We start from the raw sequence: 19,777 nt of genomic DNA on the forward strand, positions 1-19,777 counted from the left end.
ATTTTTTAACTTAAGTTCTCCCCTTATAATAAGCCATATATTAGTCCTAATATAAATAATAACTAATACAAATTTAAACTTAAATAAATTTGTAAATTCAATTATTTAATTTTTAAATTCTTATATTAAAAATATCATTTTTTTTCACTTTACTCCTAAATTTCTGCTTGACCTAAATTAGTATACTACATTCTATAATTGATTAAGTAACCACATGAAATGTGACAATGCATTTTAATTCTGCCGTATATTAGTATTTTTTTTTATCGCTATTAATGGCCAAATAGCTTTAGAAAAAAGTAATTAGAGATGATAATGATAAAATCTTTTGGCAAAGATATTGAAGAATTTATTTATACTTAAAGGTAAAGGAAAGGGAAAAAAGAAGAAACTTAGGCTCAACCCGGGCTGAACTGGAAGTCCGGAGTAGCGCCGGAAAATCGTTCTGGGATTTCAAATTGACCTAAAAGCTTTTTAAAAGAAGAATGGATAGGCTATCGAATGCGTTTTCGTTGCTGGATATTGATGTGGACGATCATCATCCCCCACCGGCTTCATCATCTGCTTCCAAACCTTCAGGTCCGCTTATCTACTTTCGTCTTTCAATCATTGCCTTTGGTTTTAGGGTTAGAATCATTTGAACTTTGGGGGTGTGCTTGATTGATTATACGGAAGCTTATAATATCTAATTTAGGGCTTTAGAAGGAAGAAAAAATGCGATGAACAGTAATTATCGATAATTTTTTTTTTATCATTGACAGGTAAGAGCAAAAACAATGGGAAGGGCCCAACTGAACTGAAACCGGCATTGCTTTCGGAAAACTACAAGTTACCCCTTGTTTGGATTGACTTGGAAATGACTGGTAAGCCATAGCAAATGCTACTTATGACTAATTTTAGTTTACTCCGATGGTGGATTACGTGATGTAAGAATCGCATTCATCTCGTCTATGCAGGTTTGAATATTGAGACTGATAGAATATTGGAGATAGCTTGTATAATTACAGATGGCTATCTCACCAAATCATTGGAGGTATCTATTTATTTAACTTTTCTTTTATGTTCTTGATTTAGGATAAGCATTTCAAGTATTTTGTTAAAAAAAAAAGGCTTGTTTTGAAGAAATTTCAGTTTTAATGTTGTTTTCACCTATTAATCACATCTGACTGAGTAACATAGTGTTGTATGAAAAGACATCATTAGAAATGTGGTATCCCTCAATGTTCTCTCCTTTTCAGGGTCCTGATCTGGTTATCCATCAATCTAAAGAGTGTTTAGATAGAATGGGGGAATGGTGTCAAAATCATCATGCAGCTAGTGGTATGTGGTTCAATACCAATCGTGTTCTGATATGTAAATTTCCATTATTTGGTTGCCTTTCTACATTTTTATGGAATAATAAATCGGGAACTTGTACTAACAACCTTCGATTATTTTAGGATTGACAAAGAAGGTGCTCCAAAGTACAATTAGTGAAAGAGAAGCTGAAAAGCAGGTCAGTAATAATATCATCATGTATTATGCTTTCATGATGTTAGGGCAGTAAGAGCACATTAAACATGTTGGTGCATACACACCTAGTTGGAACTGTTACTAACTGGTATGCTTTAAACATAGGTTCCAGAAATCTAGTTGGATACGAATTTTTTTACTAAGGTTTGCAGTTAATGTTCTTTCATGATGCAGGTCATAGAATTTGTAAAGAGACATGTTGGTACATACACACCTCATTTAGCTGGAAATTCAGTTTATATGGATTTTATCTTTCTGAAGGTAATAAATCAATTCATATCACTTTCAACTTCCGATTCAAAGTTGAAACAAACCCCGATATCTTGCTCCTTTAAACTGCTCCCAAAGCTATATTCAATGGCTAAGTTGTCTTTGGTATTCATAAACTTCCCCTTGTTCTTGATTTAATAATTTTCTAGTGGGTTCTAAAATGGGCAATTGCATTCATGTTGTAGAAGATGAATGTGGAGTTCATTTTTATATTCTTTTGATAACTTTTGTGCTTATTATTGGCAGAATTTGAGGTGTTAATCATATTTGTATTTTGCAGAAATATATGCCAGATTTGGCTAGCCTTTTTTCTCATGTGGTAGTTGATGTAAGCAGTGTAAGGGCTCTTTGCATACGCTGGTATCCAAGAGGTAAATATAAAGTTTGCATAGGTTTTTTTTAGACGAATTATATGTTGATCTCATCATACATGGCAGATCAAAAGAAAGCCCCTGCCAAAGAAAAGAAACACAGAGCCATGGATGATATCAGAGAGAGCATATCCGAACTTAAATACTTCAAGGAGACCATATTTAAAGCAAAATCCAAGAAGTGAATGCCAATTGCTTTTGAAGACAACTTTGATAACAACAGCTTTTGCTAGTCTTTGTTGACTACAATTAGATAATTCAAGTTTTAGTACAAGAATTGTTATATGTAAAAAACTATTTGATAATCGGCCTTAGTGAAATATATGTTTATGCAGTTGTGCAACGGCTGGTTACAGCTTTATCCTTTATCATCTCTTAATAAGCGTTTGGATTCTTGGAAAATGCTACAGATGCCAATACTTTGAATATTAGAAACAACATGATTATAGGATTAAAAAAAAAAGAATCTCATAAATCTTTATAAATATATCAAAATTTATATTAGATTAGTTTAACTTTTCCTTTCATCATTTTAAAAAGAAAAAACACCTTGAAAATTCACCATTCGTCTTGCTCTAAAGCTCACAGATTATTAAAATGAACAGCTCAGTGCTCAACTCCCCATCTCTACCTTGTTGTATAACCAGACCATTCAAGTGAATTAGCTTTTACCGATGACTATGGCTTAGAGATCCAACCAATACGAGCAAAACAAGCTTGACCATTGAAAATGATGGCAAACTGACCATAACATGTGTGCATACGTAGACTAACAAGAAAAAACGATCTTGTAATCCGCTTATGGCACAATTAACAGTTTATACCTATAGTGTTTAAATTGGATGATCACATCAAGCCAAAACATACATTTGCTGGATGTTGTGTAGTCCTCAAAGAACGATGACTTTCCTGTGTAGATGTTGTCCATGCAAACCTTCATCTCCGTCATGATGGTGAAAAATTAGAGTTAAGATCCCTACCAAGCATAGCACCGAACCTACAAGAACTTTGTCATATCGCTCCACCCAATGAAACTTGAGCTGGCTAGCACCGTAGAACGACAAAGCAACCAATGAGGTCATCACTGCTATTGTGCTGCAAATAAAATGTCACCTTAGTTAATCCATGTTTGGTAAAATATGCCCAGGTTATAGCTTTAAATACAGGAGAAAACCAAACTCGGGCATCTATATGTTATTGTCTGATTAAACAGAACTTGAATATACCTGACACACAAGGACTTGCAGACTCTTACATACACATAGAACACTTTTCCTGTTTATTTTTAATCACTTAAATTGGTTCATTGTAACATAGAACTCCCACACAGAAAATGCTACCGATTAATGTTATGAACTTCAGTGTAGATTACGGGTTGAAGCTGTCTGCAAGGATTGAGTTGAAAACTTTTATTGTAGCCATAGATAAGTATAATGCAAGTGTTACGAACCACCTCAGCTGGGTGGTGGTTAAAAGAATGTAAAGATCATGCAAATTGTTTTCCACAAACAAAGTAGCTGGCTTAGCAACACAAACAGAGGTGATTCTGTAATCCATATTTTATGATAGCCATGTCATCTATGTTTCTGTGACACTTGATTTCCCCTGAAGTATCCACATCCAGAACCTATATCTGACACATTCAAGCAAGGGTATGGAGTTATGATCTCCAAATATACGGAAAAACTTGGAAAAAAAAAAATGGGGATACCCACATCTGAGACTAACCCCCGCATCTTGAGTAACATAGCACGTCAGGCTCTACCACCACGCCCTTCCTTAGCTACACTAAGCTTCTGCCAGAAACATATAATAGTAGGACTAAGACTAGCTGTTATTTGCTTATTTCACCGAAATGTGAAAAGATTCAAAAGTAAAAATGACGACGGACTGACGACAAGGAACTTCCAAGTTGATTTTGCAGTATTAACACTGACATAACCAAAGTCTGAAGATGCTACACCAATTGGAAACACATGAAAAATTGAGACAACTTGACTGTACAAATCAAGGGAACAACACAAGTACGATGATCTATTCTTCAATTACCACATTGCTAACATCTGTCAACTACTGACAAATTCAAATTGATTTATGCAATTCTCGAAATTCAGAGTCCTTTTTCATTCTATACCTGAATAGAAGCACTATGATTGCAAGCACCATCATCGATGATGAGTTTCCAACAGCTAGAAACACCGGAAGAGTGGTAGCGCAAGGAGACAATGCTGGAACAAGGACAAGACCGGCGACAGCCATTTTCTCCATAGGTTGATTATGAGAATGACTGTGCCCACCTTTTCCAGACAAAAACAACAGTATATAGCTACCACCAAGAACTATGAGCAAAAGTGAAGCAAGTTTATGCACTGTTTCTTCTCCAGCAATCGTGTTCGCCATAGTGATGGCAGTTATACCAAGAAGCGAAGTAGATATTACATGCAAAACTGCTCCAAATGCGGCTGCACGTAGAAATAACACAAATATAAACAGGAATAATAAAAGCTCGGCGAAAATCTAGCTAAATAGCATTTGATTCCTAGATGTTCGACAAAATGATAGAAACCCAAAATTGCAAATCATATTAGAATTAAATTATGACCAGATATTCCTCATCAAATTGACGAAAGATCCCATAAACAGAAGAGAAGAGAAAATTAACATCCCAAAAAGCAATCTGGGTACATATAAATTAGGGATCTAAAAGCAGAAATAGATTGATGGAAGGGACTTACTGACGAAAAGGGTACGAGAAAGGGTCCATTTCTGGGCCCGTCCGACGATGGAGAAAGGAAGCCAATGGGTGGGAATGAAGGAATGAAGAAGGGAAACGGTGGCTATGCCTCCTATTGTTGACAGATCTTCGGCGCTGAAACTCTCCATTTTCGCCTTTTTGTTCAAAGTGGAAAGGAGATTGATTATGTGAGTTACCTGGATTCAAAATAACTACTTTTCTACTCTTTCTTCTTCTTCTTTTTTTAAAAATCTCCTTCGATGGAGAGAAATGGTGAAAGAATAAATCGGTTGGTGTCTGTTGAAGCTCTGAGAAAACAACAAAAATAATAATACATATACCACTTTTATGTTTTATGTTTCACTTTAAACCCAATTTATTAATTAATCAACTTTTCCTTTCTTAATATATAATTTTTCTTTCATCAAAAAACAAATATTCAATTTTTTCAATCTGTTGGAGTTTTTATTAAAATATTTGGAACTTACTTTTTGCATAATATTAATTTTAGCTTTTTTTTTTATTTTTTAGTTAAATCTTTCAAAAATAATTTAATTATTTTTTTAATAAAAATACTTAATAAAACATTAATTTCTTTTAGTGATGTTGACATAGCTACACACATTACTTTATTTAGAATAAATTACAAAAGTATCATTCAATTATACCTTTTATTCTATTTTAATCATTCAGTTATTATTTTTTTCAATTTAGTCACAAACAAAAAAAATTTTAGTGAGGCCGTCATTAGTTGCTGTTAGATTACTAATAGAAAGTTGATATGGACTTTTTTTATTGGTCTAATAAGAAAATTAACCTTCTAATATTTATATATTTTGTTAATTTGATTTCAAATATAAAAAATATAATAAATTTAGCCTTAAATATTTATTAAATTTATCATTTAATTTCGAATTCAATAAATTTAATTCTCAATATTTACAAAATTTATCATTTCAATTCTAAATCTAAAATTTTAAAAATTAAAAAAAAAATCATATCAATCGTCTCAAGATTCACATCCAAATTTGTAAACCAAAAGCTAACTTTGTATGATACAACTCCCACAAATTTCTTTTTCTTCTTTGAAATTTTTTTAAGAAAGAATTGCATAGTTGAGAAGTAAGGAACAGTAAGGAAATTGATGTGCTCATCAGAGCTAAAATGATTTTTTTTTAATTTTAAAATTAAATTGAAATTTTTTATAAATATTAACGTTAATTTTATTAATTTTTTTAAAATTCAAATTAAGATAATAAACTTTATAAACATTGAGAGACCAATAAAAATCCCTCTTCTAACTGCAACTAGGGGATTGTAAATAAGATATTTAATTTCAAAAAAATTAGTGATTAAATTAAAAGAATTAATAATTGGGTAACCATAATAAAATAAAAGACATAGTTGGGTGATTATTTTTGCAGTTTACCCTTTTATTTATTTATTTTCTAGACCGGCTTGGCTAATATTTCATTTTGTTGCGACTCGACCCTCGTCCCCGCAAACTTTTTCAAGAAAAAGGAGGGAGTTTTTTTTTTGTCTTTATTTTCTCCTTCTAGGGTTCCGTTACTGTCCCCAATGGTCGAAGTCGTAAACATGCCGGTCGATTCCCTCGACCGTCGCCCCGGTGGAGACCGTAAAGACACCAATAATAACCATAACAACAGACAACCTCCGTCATCTGATGATCCCAACTCCTCTCCCCCGCCTCCGCCTCCGCATCGACGCCGCGACCGCGACTCGCGTGAGCGACGAGACCGTGACTATTACGATCGTAACCGCTCTCCTCCACCTCCTCTTCCTAGGGAGAGAGATCAGAGGCGTCGAGGTAGCATTAGCCCTCCGCCACCGCCGTTGAATTTCAGGGATAGGAGACATTCGCCTCCTCCGCGGAGGTCTCCGCCATACAAGAGGTCTAGGCGGGAGGATGGAGGCTACGAAGGCAGGAGAGGGAGTCCTAGGGGAGGGTTTGGACCTGGAGATAGAAGGTAATATTTTATTTTTGAACTATTGGTTTTTATGTTGCCTTAGCCTGTAGGTATTTTTGTATGCTAAATATGATGGGCTTGTTTCTTGCTAGTTGTTAAACTTGGTGTTCTTGTTGACTGATTTAAGTACGCAAGTTCATTAGCTGAAAGATTAAGACACGGGAGACTTCAAGAAGGAAATATTCTTTAAGTTATAGGCCTCTAAAGTTTTGTACAATATGGCTAAATTGAATGCAAAACACTTCTAACAAATGCTAATGGCTATCGCTTAAACTGCAAAGGGGCCTTGTATACAGGAGAAAAAAATTTGGTCCATGGCGTAACTTGTAACTTGTAAGTCAGTATTTCTGGAAGATGTGTTTTTTTGTTGGACCAGAATATCCTTATTATATTTATGGTCCATGGAGGGTGCTTAAGTGTTTGTCTTTCTTTCTTTATTAAGAATCTCACATATTTATTTCGGTCTTGATTCATTACCTCCTTAGCAGTGCTTGACATTACGAGGAGCCCTTGTTTGTGAAAGTTAGAATGGGCTTCCTTTTTTCATATTTTGCAAAATACCGGACTGCCTGAGAATATCTGACATTGATCTTTTGTTTTTACTAAAACCTTACCTGAGAGAAGATCATTCTTTCTGTTTTCTCTATATCTAATTAGCCTACTAATATATAACTATGGTTCATTATTTTCATTCTGTCCTGTTTATGTTCATATTCCCTCATCTCTTTGTATTGATTATATTCAAATCTTGCTGACGCTGTAAAACACTTTTGGTAATGCAGGTTTCGGAACAACTATGGTGGTGGATATGATCGTGAAATGGGAAGACCCAGTTACCCTGATGAAAGGCCTCATGGCCGGTACTTCGGTCGCTCTTCTGGTGGCCATGAAGATGGTTATTTCCTAGCAACTGCTTAACAACTATAAATTTCCTTAAAACTTCAATTGCTGATCTTGATCACTTTTATTTTGACTTCTGTATTTGCATCCCTTTTTTTTCGCTCGTCACTTATTATCACCATACTTAAAAGGTTATATTACAGTTAATGATTATATTTAATGTTAATCTTGTGGAGAATTCATTTTTTAGCAAATAGCAAACAAATTCTCTGGTTAGGAATTACTTATTTTTCATATGGAGAATTATGATAACTGGATAGTCAAAACTGAAAACTGTTCTTTTGTTCTTAGGTATCCTTTTTTGCCTTTCCTAGTTGATTGTGTCATTTTGGAAGGTATTGAGATGCATATGATCAAAGTAATTTTGGCTTTCTATGAAATGATGCATTATTGCAGTTAATGATGACTCTACCACTTTGTAGGTGTATTCCTTCTAAAATTCCATAAAGTGATGCTGCATTATTGTATAATGCAGAAGGAACAAATTCTTTATCCATCTTTTCTATTTATGCATTAGTGCTGTTTAGTTTTTGTTTACCAAATGATGTTGCTTCTGCAGACTGGGATTCTGGCCATGGTGGTTATGGCATTGCTTCCTACTCAGGGAGTGCTCAAAGGTTAGCTTTCCATCTCATCTAGAGCTCTTGTGTTAAATGAGGTTTGAATTATTTTATTTTACTGTATTTCCGGCATCATTGAGGTTCTCTTTTAATTGAGGTTGATCCCAAAATTGCTCTTATCATTTGGTTGCTGGATCTTTATTGATCTCATTCAGTAATATGACATGATAATTAAAATTTTCAGAGAGGGATTGATGTCATACAAGCAATTTATTCAAGAGCTTGAGGATGATATACTACCAACTGAAGCTGAGCGCAGGTACTAATGAGGAATTATGTTTTTGGTTCAGTTTTATCTTGTTTAGAACTTGTGGCTTAAAAAGGGTTGGATGTTAAGTAATTGTAGCCTTTTACTGTGTAGGTATCAAGAATACAAGTCAGAGTATATATCTACCCAAAAACGAGCATATTTTGATGCTCACAAAGATGAGGAATGGTATGTCCCATTGTGTACTGAATACCTGCCAATCTATTCACCTCAGCTCATTGTTCTAATTAGTCTTGCTTATGCATGTAGGTTGAGAGACAAATATCATCCAATAAAGTTGGTCACTGTTATTGAAAGGTTAGTTTTATGTGCATATATCATGATGTTACAGTTAATGAATTTGTTAGTAAGCTGATGACCCCCTCTGCCCTGCATTTTGTATTATGGTGTAAGTGATGGATTCTATTGTTGGGTTTTTTCTTCATCTTTTTGGGATTTTTTTTCTTTAGGAGGAATGAACTTGCACGCAAAGTTGTCAAGGACTTTTTGCTTGATCTGCAGAGTGGAACATTGGACTTGTAAGATTAGCATTTCATGTACACTTATCTTACATGCGTATTCAACCTGGCTTCTTGCATATTATTTTCCTGCTGCTGGCCCGTAATAAATGTTTGTGGTGCAGAAATCCTAGTGTCAATGCCTTGTCATCAAATAAATCAGGCCAGACAAGTGATCCTAATTCTGAAGATGAAGCTGAAGTTGGTGGGAAAAGAAGGTGGCATGGAAGAGGACCTGCTAAAGAAACTGATCTTTCTGCTGCTCCCAAGGCTCACCCTGTCAGTGCGGATCCTAGAAGAATTGAGATTGACATTGAGCAAGCACAGAGCCTTGTATGTAAACTGGACTCTGAAAAAGGAATAGAGGAAAATATTTTAAGGGGGTCCGACAACAACAAAATAAATAGAGATAAATCTCATGGTAGTTTGACTGGCCCAGTGATTATTGTACGTGGCTTGACGACTGTGAAAGGCTTGGAAGGTGTTGAGCTTCTAGATACTCTTATAACTTACTTGTGGCGTGTCCATGGCTTGGATTATTATGGGATGATTGAAACAAATGAAGCTAAGGGTCTTAGGCATGTGAGAGCAGAGGGAAAGAGATCTGATGTGACTAGCAATGAATCTGAGTGGGAAAAGAAACTTGACTCACACTGGCAAGAGAGATTGAGGAGTCAGGATCCTTTGGAATTAATGACTGCTAAAGACAAAATAGATGCTGCTGCCATTGAAGCTTTCAATCCTTTTGTCCGGAAGATTAGGGATGAAAAGTATGGTTGGAAGTATGGTTGTGGTGCTAAGGGTTGCACAAAGCTCTTTCATGCTGCAGAATTCGTGCACAAGCATCTTAAACTCAAACATCCGGAGCTTGTGGTGGAGCTAACATCTAAAGTGTCTGAAGAGCTTTATTTCCAGAATTATATGAAGTAAGTGTGGTCTTACATGCAGTATATTGATTTTTATAGTTTTTATTTTAAGGATATTTCAATAAGATATACATTGTTGCCATTCCAGTGATCCAGATGCTCCTGGTGGGACACCTGTTATGCAGCAATCTATACCGGTATGCTACAGCTGGTGTTTTGATGTTATCATTGCTGTTACTGCTATTTAACCTCAGTTTTCCCTTTTTGCTTTGTAATTTTTTCTTCTTGCAGAAGGACAAGCCTCAGAGACGTAAAATATTGGAAAATCGCTTGAAAGATGACCGTGACTTACATAGAGAACGTGATAGATCTGACATCCCTCAAACAAGTGATTTTTCATTGAACGATGATGGTCTTGATGGGGGGAATGGTAATGATCCAATTTTTGATGCTTTTGGTGGACAAGGGATGCATGTTGCAGCTCCATTTTCTTCAGATGTTGCACCTCCGCCAGTATTGATGCCAGTTCCTGGTGCTGGGTAGGTCTTATGCTGTTCTACAAGTAGTGGTAGTTAGTTTAGTATTTTCTCAAGGGCTTATATGTGTATAATTGCAGTCCATTGGGGCCCTTTGTTCCAGCTCCACCTGAACTTGCAATGCAAGTGTTCAGAGAGCGAGGTGCTCCTCCTTTTGAAGGCAATGGTAGAAGTGGACGTTCTGGACCTAATTTAAGTGGACCAACCCCCTTTCTTTTGCCTCCTGGCTTCCGACAGGATCCTCGGCGTCTGCGAAGGTAAGTTTGCTTGAGATGTTGTAGCTATTTTACTTGCAGGGCTTGACCTCAGCTACTTGTCTGCTTGAATACAGTATTCTACAATTTGCTTTGTGTTCCTAAATTTCATGATTTGGGTAAATTCAGAAATTGTATCTTAACTGTATAATGGTGTTCCTATATATGCTATTGCTCCTGCGTATCCTTTTTTTATTTAACCAAATGAGGTGGGAACTTGCTATTTATAAACCATGAAGTTGCTCTAGTTGTCCCATGTAACTAACAGAATATCAAACGGTGTTATGATTTGGTAACATGTGTGTGATCAACAATTCCCTTGCCTTTTGAAATCTCTATTGACATCACTGTATGCCCGAAGGCCATCATGTTCCTTCATCTGTCCCCCCCTCTTTGACCCATGGTTTCTTTGGTCCCACAAATTTTGATTGCCTATACTGATAAATGCAACTAGAGGAGTCACTTTTTCTCATCGTTTAAAAGACTGAGAGGTACAATGTTCTGTGTTTGGATTTTTAAGACTTTAGGGACACTATAAGGTTTCCACTTTGCGTTTAAATGATTTAGTATCAGTTAGATGAAAGATTGCAAATGTTATCTTAGTTGCTTGATCGTGACTCTCTTGCACAGTCAAGGTTAGTAAAGCTTGCCCTGTTTTATCTCATGCAGTTATCAGGACCTAGATGCACCGGAGGATGAAGTCACCGTAATAGACTACAGGAGCTTGTAGATGTTAGAAATAGAGGTGGCAGAATAGCAATGATGAAAATTCTTAAATCTTGCCGGGTGCACAATAGCTGCTTCCCTTTGTAATGAAGAGGTATTCTGCTGCTTTGATTTCACTAATGAGATTAATTGCTGCGAACAATCCTCTTTATCCTTTACCCCGTCTTATCTAACTTGAAAAGGTGATGTTGATGAACATTGGGTGGCATATAAAATGGTAAGCAAATTTGTAAAATGGACTTGTAGTGGATAGGCGCATATTTTGTTTTGATCTTCCTAGTGTTAAAAAGAGCTAAGGTTTTCATACTTATGATAATAAAATTGGTCTCTTTGTTGAGATTTTTGGAATGTCAGTGGTTGAGGATTAGGATATTAAATACCGGTTATGGCAATGACTCATTTCTCCCCTTTTTTTAAGGTTTTTTTTCCCTATAAATGTATTCAATATTTGTGTAGGTGTGTGTTATGGTGTTGTAATTTAGCTATTCGTTCCCATTTGATGTCCATATTGTAATTAAGACCTGTCTCCCAATCCCATCAACGCCTTTTATTTCGTAAGCTTCTCTGTTAGAGTCTCTGCTTATGTTTCACTCTGCAAAATGTCAAATTCCATCACAAATGAATTAGATAACAAACAACAATTTATGTAAGTAAATCATAAAGGTGAGAGAGGCCATAGATACGAGTAAAAAGATGAAAAGGGAATGGAGCGACCCATATTCATCACACGGCAAAGGATGCTTACAACAACATTCGAAAGCTGCTCCCAAATGTATACCTCGGTACTTGGAATTTTACTTCTCTCTTCTCCTTGTCTTAAAGCTGGAATGCATGGTTAAAAACCAAAACGGTACTAAAACTACAGCAAAAGCCATGCTATCAGTTCCCATAGCAAAATGAAACAAATCGGCCACCAACGCAAATGTATAAAACATATCTCAAACTTGGAAATATTGAGTAGATTTTTTTATTTTTTTCCCCTTGTTTATACAATGACCAACAGGTATCTCTCCATTTACAGTTTTTTTTTTTAATTTATCAATTTATAAGTGTCTACTCACGTGTGTCAATATAAAATTGCTAGTAATCAAGATTTACATCGGAGTTATTTCACAAATGCAATTGGTTTATTACAATCACTCTGGAAAAGAATAAGATTGAATAGACTTGAAATTGGGATATATATTTACAATGATCTCTTACATTACAAGCTGAGACCTCCGATAAAATATATACAATTGCTGGCCCTGGCTATGCTCTAACTAAATGAACAGAAAAGCATGTAGAAACCAAGCAGTGCATTTTATTCCAACATTGCAAAGCCAAATCTGCATTTGTTGTAAGCTCAATGAACATATGATCTACAATTTTTTTGTGCTGGAATCACTATACATGTTACGTTCCAACATATAACACACACCTTCAATGGGAATCACAAATGCTGCCTTCCACAGTAGCTGAACTATGACCCTGCAAAAATATAAACAATCCTTCACTATATTAAACCATTTTCTGGTTGCCAACAACTAAGAAACTAAACCCTGAATACTGAACACAATAAATACTCAATAAAACAATATAATCCTAAAATGGTTATAAATCAAAATCATTTATGGTAAGAATAAAATTTGACAGATACATTCCAAAGTTCCAGTAGCTATGGAATCAAAAAATATTAAACACTCCAGCTAATGGGGATATCAGATTCAATCTTTTGAAACCACTATAAAATACCACTTATGATTTCTGTTTTATACATACTCTCAAACAAAGAGCAAAAAGAAAATGTCAAAGTCAAGTTTCTTGTTGCTTCTTGACATTTTTGTGATTCTCATGCTTTGTATAAGCCTTTGCCATGGTGCTGTGGACGATGATAGGAAGGTAAGTATTGTCTGTTTTTTATATCTTTGAAATGAATTTCTGATTATTTAAATTTTAATAATGTGGCCATCCAGGTTTACATTGCATACTTGGGATCTGCTCCTGATAGAGACTACATTGCTACATCTCAACATTCCACTATGCTTCAAGCACTTTCTACACACAGGTAAGACCTGTAATCGGAAATGATCAAGATTGGTTCCCTCTTAGTATGTAGGTTCGGTCCGGTTCTGGACCACCTATTTATTTCGAATCTGATTTTTTTTTTTAATTCTCTGTAGCTCTGTGGAAAATTACTTAATCAGGAGTTATAAAAGGAGCTTCAATGGATTTGCTGCTAAGTTAACTAATGAAGAGGCAAAGAAACTTGCAAGTAAGTTATATAAGAAGGCCTGTCTTTTTTATTTATTTATACAACTCAATGGCATTGTCTTAATGATATGTTTTCACCATTGCTATGTTATGCAGGCTTTAAAGAAGTGGTTTCTGTTTTTCCAAGTAAAGTTTACCACCTTCATACAACAAGATCATGGGATTTCTTGGGACTCAACCAAACTACTAAACGTAATGCTACTGCCGAGAGTAATGTCATTGTTGGTGTCATTGATAGCGGAATCTGGCCTGAGTCTGATAGCTTTAGTGATGAAGGCTTCGGTCCACCACCTAAAAAGTGGAAGGGAGCTTGTAAGGGTGGCCAAAACTTCACTTGTAACAAGTAAATTTACAATCGGACCGACTGTTATTCAAATCCCTGAATCAATGTTTGTTGTTTACTAATGATATTTTAGTACTTATATTACAGGAAGCTTATTGGAGCTCGAGTTTATGCCACAGATTCTGCCAGGGACATGGATGGTCATGGATCTCATACAGCTTCCACAGCAGCAGGGATCAATGTAAGGAATGCTAGTTTCTACGGACTTGCTGAAGGCATTGCAAGAGGAGGGGTTCCATCAGCAAGGATTGCTGCATATAAAGTATGCGATGATACAGGATGTACTTCAGAAGATATCTTGGCAGCTTTTGATGATGCCATTGCCGATGGAAATGATCTTTTATCAGTTTCATTAGGACCAGAAAGTTCGTCTGAGTTTTACCTGGACCCAATAGCCATTGGTGCTTTCCATGCAGCCGAGAAAGGTGTACTTGTTGTACAATCTGCAGGCAATAGTGGTCTAGCAGGGTTCCAATCGGTGGCAAGTGTAGCACCGTGGATACTTAGCGTTGCTGCAAGCACAACGGATCGCCATTTTGTCGACAAGATCGTTCTTGGGAATGGGAAGATACAAACTGTAAGAACTATATCGCTCTTGAATTGCTCTGACTCTTGTAGTTTATTTGCTTGATAGTAATAGTTTCCTCTTTGCAAGCAGGGGCTTTCAATAAACTCTTTTAGTCTTAATAGAACAAAGGTTCCATTGGTTTATGGGCTGCAAGCATCATCCGATTGTGATGAGTTCAGTGCTCGGTTAGTTCCATTGACAAGCTGCATTTTGATTGATTCAGATTGAAGCCGCATCTTTGACTCATTGTTGGTCCTTTTTCAGGTTGTGTCTCCCTAATTGCCTGAATAAAACTTTGGTAAAGAAAAAGATCATTCTATGCGATGACATGCAGGGTGTAGACGAAGCTTACAATGCTGGTGCATTGGGATTAATTACGAAATATAGATCCAACGATGTTTCATTTGTTGTCCCATTGCCTGCTATAACTTTAAGCTCCAAGGACTATGATTCGGTCACATCCTACCTGAATTCCACCAAGTATGTACATATCGATGGTTCAGGTCATTACTTTGTCATATGTTAGGTAAAATAAAACTAATGCCTTTGCTCATTGTGTCACAGACAACCTAAAGCAAAAATATTAAGAAGTGAAACAATTACAGATAAATTTGCTCCTATAGTTGCTTCATTCTCTTCAAAGGGTCCTAATTTCATTGTACCAGACATTCTAAAGGCATGCATTTCTCCCAGAACTCGGATTTTATCGTTATTTTGCCTTTTTAGGGTAAACTAAATAGTTTTGTAAATGCATTGCAGCCCGATATAAGTGCACCAGGAGTGGATATATTGGCTGCATATTCACCGGTTGCTTCACCATCGATAACTACAACAGATAAAAGGCGAGTTAAATACAACATAATATCAGGAACCTCAATGTCTTGTCCTCATGTTGCTGGTGCAGCCGCATACGTTAAGACATTTCACCCTCATTGGTCTCCTTCAACCATTAAATCTGCTCTTATGACTACTGGTAATCATTCATTGCCATTATTGTAACATATGTCATGTTTTTGATCTTACATTTGTTTTCTTTTGCCTAGCTTTTCCGATGGATGCACTGAGGAATCAAGGTGCCGAATTTGCTTTTGGATCAGGACATATCAACCCTGTAAAAGCCATTGATCCTGGACTTGTATACAATACCGTAAAAGGTGACAACATAAGATTCTTATGCAGTATTGGATATGATGAAGGTTCCATCAAAAATATAGCAGGAAACAACACCTCTTGTCCTAAAACCAATACTAAAATGCTGCCAAGAGATTTCAATTATCCTACACTCACTACTTTAGTACCAGCAGGCAAGCCATTCAAAGTCACTTTCCATAGAACAGTAACAAATGTTGGTGTAGCAAGATCTACTTACAATGCAACAATCGCTACCCTGTCGGAACTCGAAATCAAAGTGGTTCCTCAAGTCTTGTCTTTCAAGTCTCTAACAGAGAAGAAGTCTTACAATGTTACTGTTTCAGGAAAAGCTTTGGGTGAACAATCAATGGTGTCTGCAACATTGATATGGTCAGATGGTACACATAATGTTAGAAGTTCAATCGTTATTCACACATATGAAGGTGTCCGTAGGGCCGTTTGAGTCACACGATTGAGTCTGCATTCTGTTTTTATTTGTTCAGTCAATTTCTTGTAATCTATTAATAAAATATAAGTTACATTTTTCTATGACAAACTTTCCCAATACATGAATTTTGCAACACCCCAGATTTTTCAGTGGAGTGAATCAGAAGAAAAATGAAGTTATAAATTGATTCCTTTGTCGTTTAAGTTACAAACATAATCAGATCAGCTGCAAAAATATACAACAAATACAGCAGAGAGAATGGTGTTATTAGATAGTGAAAAATATATCTTGGAATTGTCATAAATCACAATCATATATGGTATGAGTAAAATTTCCAGATATGTTCCAATTCACTATGAATACCAGTTATAATTTCTGTTTTATGCATACTATCAAACAAAGAGAAAAAAATGACAAAATCAAGTTTCTTGGTGTTTCTTGACTTTTTTTTTATTATCACAGTTGGTGTAAGCCTTCGCTCTGGTGCTATACATGAAGATAGAAAGACAACTATTTTTAAGAATGTTTATATGGAACTGGTTCATGAATTATAATATTGTGCGATGATGACTATCATCATATATGATGCAGGTTTACATTGCATACTTGGGACCACTTCCTGATGGAGACTACATTGCTTCATCTCACCTTTCCAATATGCTTCAAGCACTTTCTAAACACGGGTAGGAAGCCATTTTTTTAGAGGATGTCCTTTGATGCCTAAACCAATGTGTGGGTCCATCAGTATGATGATCGATCCGTTTTTTTTTTTCTTCTCTGCAGCTCTGTGGAAAATTACTTAATCCGAAGTTACAAAAGGAGCTTCAATGGATTTGCAGCTAAGCTAACTAATGAAGAGGCAAAGAAACTTGCAAGTAAGTGGTAGAAGAAGAGCTGTCTTTTTTTTTTTTCAGCTCAATGGCATTTCCTTAATGATATGTTTTCACAATGCCGTTATATGCAGGCTTTAAAGGAGTGGTTTCGGTTTTTCCAAGTAAAGTTTACCACCTTCATACAACAAGAACATGGGAATTCTTGGGACTCAATCAAACTGTTAAACATAATGCCACGGAGAGCAATGTCATTGTTGGTGTCATTGATACAGGAATCTGGCCCGAGTAGGACAGCTTCAGCGACAAGGATTCGTTCCACCACCCAAAACTGGAAGGGAGCTTGTAAGGTTGGCCAAAACTTCACTTGTAACAAGTAAACATATTCCACTATTTCCAATCTCAGACCGCTATTCGTGTCCCTGATCCTCATAATGACTTGGTACGTATCTTTCAGTAAGCTTATCAGAGCTCGAGTTTACACCACAGATTCTGCCAGGGATACAGAGGGTCATGGATCACATACAGCATCCACAGCAGCCAGGAACAACATAGTGAAATGCTAGTTTCTATGGATTTGCTGAAGGAACCGCAAGAGGAGGGTTCCATCAGCAAGGATTGCTGCATATAAAGTATGCAATGGTATATGCTGTAATTCAGAGGACATCTTGGCAGCTTTTGATGATGCCGTTGCTGATGAGTTGATCTTATAACAGTTCATTAGGATCATCTTTGTGTCTGAATTCTACAGTGGCCCTGTAGCCATTGGTGCTTTCCATGCAGCGGAGAATGGAATACTTGTCGTGCAATCTGCAGGCAATAGTGGTACATTAGGGAAACAAACAGTGTCAATTGTAGCACCATGGATACTTACTGTTGCTGCAAGCACAATTGATCGCCGTTTCATCGACAAGGTTGTTCTTGGGGATGGAACGACTCTAACCATAAGAACTGAGCCGATACTCACACTTGAATTAGAATAATATAGTTTTTGTACATGATAGTAATGGTTTCCTCTATGCAATCAGGGATTTTCAGTTAACTTTTTCAGTCTTAACCGAACAAAGGTTCCATTGGTTTATGGGCTACAAGCAACGTCTTATTGCCACGAGAGCATTGCTCGGTTATTGCCATTGACATTGATTTACAAAAGATTTAGACATAAGCAAAATGTTTTGATTCTTTAGTGTTTTTCAGGGTGGACGACCCTGGTTGCCTGGATACAAGTTTGGTAGAGAACAAGATTGTTCTATGCGACAAAGAAGCTTATAATGCCGGTGCATTGGGACCTATTACACCAATTCCATGGACAAATATTTCATTTGTTGTCCCATTGTCTGCTTTCAGCTTTAATCATTCACAAATATGATTCTGTCAAGTCCTACATGAATTCCACCATGTAGACATCCAAAACCAATTTTTTAGATCTTATTCGGCAAACCGAAACTGATGCTTTCCTCCTTGTGTCACAGAGAACCTAAAGCAGAAATATTAAGAAGTGAAACAATTAAAGATTCTTCAGCTCCTATAGTTGCTTCATTCTCTTCAAAGGGACCTAATTATAATGTAGCAGATATATTAAAGAAATGCGGCCCGATAGAGATGCACCCAGTGGTGACATCTTGACTGCATATTCACGGTCGCTTCACATTCTACGACTACAACTGATAGAAGATGAGTTAAATACAATATAATATCAGGAACCTCCATGTCTTGTCCTCATGTTACCGGTGTGGTCGCATATGTAATACATTTCACCCTCATTGGTCTCCCTCGGCCATTAGATCTGCTCTTTTGACTACTGGTAACCTTTCATTGCCGTTATCGTAACACACGTTTGTTTATTGATCTTACCATTGTTTTCTTTTACTTGTTTGCCGTAGCTTTCCCAATGGATCCATCGAATAATCCTGATGGTGAATTTGCTTATGGATCGGGACATGTCAACCCTGTAAAAGCCATCGACCACGGACTTGTATATGACACCGTAAAGGGTGACAACATAAGATTCTTATGTAGCATTGGATATGATGAAGGTAACATCAGAATAGTAACAGGATATAACAGCTCGTGTCCTGAAAAAACGTTGCCAAGAGATTACACCTATCCTACATTAACAGCTGCAATACCAGTAGGTGGTATATTTAGAGTCAATTTCTATAGAACAGTAACAAATGTTGGTGTAGCAATATCTACTTACATTGCAACATTCTCTTACAACTCCAAGCTTGAAATCAAAGTGGTTTCTCAAGTTCTCTCTTTCAAGTCTTTAATGGAGAAGAAGTCTTACAATGTTACTGTTACAGGAAAGACTTTGAAACCTTTTTTAATGGTGTCTGCATCATTTTCATGGTCAGATGACAATCATAATGTTTGAAGTTCGATTGTCATTCATACATATCAAAAGCTCTTTCCTAAGGATGTCTGAATCCCGTGATTGAACTGAAAACTGATGTTGTTTTTGCTTCTGGTTTATGTTATAGTTGTAATACTCAATTTATTGCAACCTATTAATATTATTGTTTACATTTTGTATTCCTAAAATTTATTCTGTAATGGTTAACAGAATGATACTTTTAGGTACAAAATTAAAATTTTTGAAGCACGTGAATCACATTGGAAGTTCAGATAACTTTCAGGGGCTATTCGTGCCATTATTCCT

The 19,777-nt window shown here is 36.2% G+C and overlaps 4 protein-coding genes and 1 pseudogene across 4 annotated transcripts; 4 read left to right on the top strand and 1 right to left on the bottom strand.

Moving 5' to 3' along the window:
* The first annotated feature begins 217 nt into the window (after nucleotides 1-217).
* Nucleotides 218-2,496, top strand: LOC107938442 (oligoribonuclease). The gene is made up of 8 exons (XM_016871610.2): nucleotides 218-579; nucleotides 762-863; nucleotides 957-1,033; nucleotides 1,239-1,320; nucleotides 1,440-1,495; nucleotides 1,687-1,773; nucleotides 2,063-2,153; nucleotides 2,220-2,496. Exons 1-8 carry the CDS (start codon nucleotides 486-488, stop codon nucleotides 2,336-2,338), a joined length of 708 nt encoding a protein of 235 aa, XP_016727099.1. The 5' UTR covers nucleotides 218-485; the 3' UTR covers nucleotides 2,339-2,496.
* A 358-nt stretch (nucleotides 2,497-2,854) lies between these two features.
* On the bottom strand, nucleotides 2,855-5,225 carry LOC107938443 (uncharacterized). The gene is made up of 3 exons (XM_016871611.2): nucleotides 4,889-5,225; nucleotides 4,288-4,615; nucleotides 2,855-3,248 (listed from the first exon to the last, which is right to left on the bottom strand). The coding sequence occupies exons 1-3, from the start codon at nucleotides 5,034-5,036 to the stop codon at nucleotides 3,044-3,046; spliced, it is 681 nt and encodes a 226-aa protein (XP_016727100.1). The 5' UTR covers nucleotides 5,037-5,225; the 3' UTR covers nucleotides 2,855-3,043.
* A 1,135-nt stretch (nucleotides 5,226-6,360) lies between these two features.
* Nucleotides 6,361-11,879, top strand: LOC107938435 (serrate RNA effector molecule). Its single transcript, XM_016871602.2, has 12 exons — nucleotides 6,361-6,875; nucleotides 7,658-7,770; nucleotides 8,335-8,392; nucleotides 8,580-8,654; nucleotides 8,757-8,831; nucleotides 8,913-8,960; nucleotides 9,113-9,181; nucleotides 9,286-10,086; nucleotides 10,175-10,223; nucleotides 10,318-10,565; nucleotides 10,643-10,819; nucleotides 11,486-11,879. The coding sequence occupies exons 1-12, from the start codon at nucleotides 6,466-6,468 to the stop codon at nucleotides 11,544-11,546; spliced, it is 2,184 nt and encodes a 727-aa protein (XP_016727091.1). The 5' UTR covers nucleotides 6,361-6,465; the 3' UTR covers nucleotides 11,547-11,879.
* Nucleotides 11,880-13,327: 1,448 nt separating this feature from the next.
* On the top strand, nucleotides 13,328-16,327 carry LOC107938417 (subtilisin-like protease SBT4.5). The gene is made up of 10 exons (XM_016871561.2): nucleotides 13,328-13,423; nucleotides 13,498-13,589; nucleotides 13,705-13,796; nucleotides 13,892-14,138; nucleotides 14,226-14,715; nucleotides 14,797-14,891; nucleotides 14,971-15,186; nucleotides 15,271-15,382; nucleotides 15,466-15,679; nucleotides 15,750-16,327. Exons 1-10 carry the CDS (start codon nucleotides 13,328-13,330, stop codon nucleotides 16,298-16,300), a joined length of 2,205 nt encoding a protein of 734 aa, XP_016727050.1. The 3' UTR covers nucleotides 16,301-16,327.
* A 540-nt stretch (nucleotides 16,328-16,867) lies between these two features.
* On the top strand, nucleotides 16,868-19,492 carry LOC107938416 (subtilisin-like protease SBT4.3; annotated as a pseudogene).
* Nucleotides 19,493-19,777: the final 285 nt, after the last annotated feature.

The sequence above is a fragment of the Gossypium hirsutum genome, chromosome A08 (genome assembly GCF_007990345.1).
Source record: "Gossypium hirsutum isolate 1008001.06 chromosome A08, Gossypium_hirsutum_v2.1, whole genome shotgun sequence".
Classification (NCBI taxonomy): Eukaryota; Viridiplantae; Streptophyta; class Magnoliopsida; order Malvales; family Malvaceae; genus Gossypium; species Gossypium hirsutum.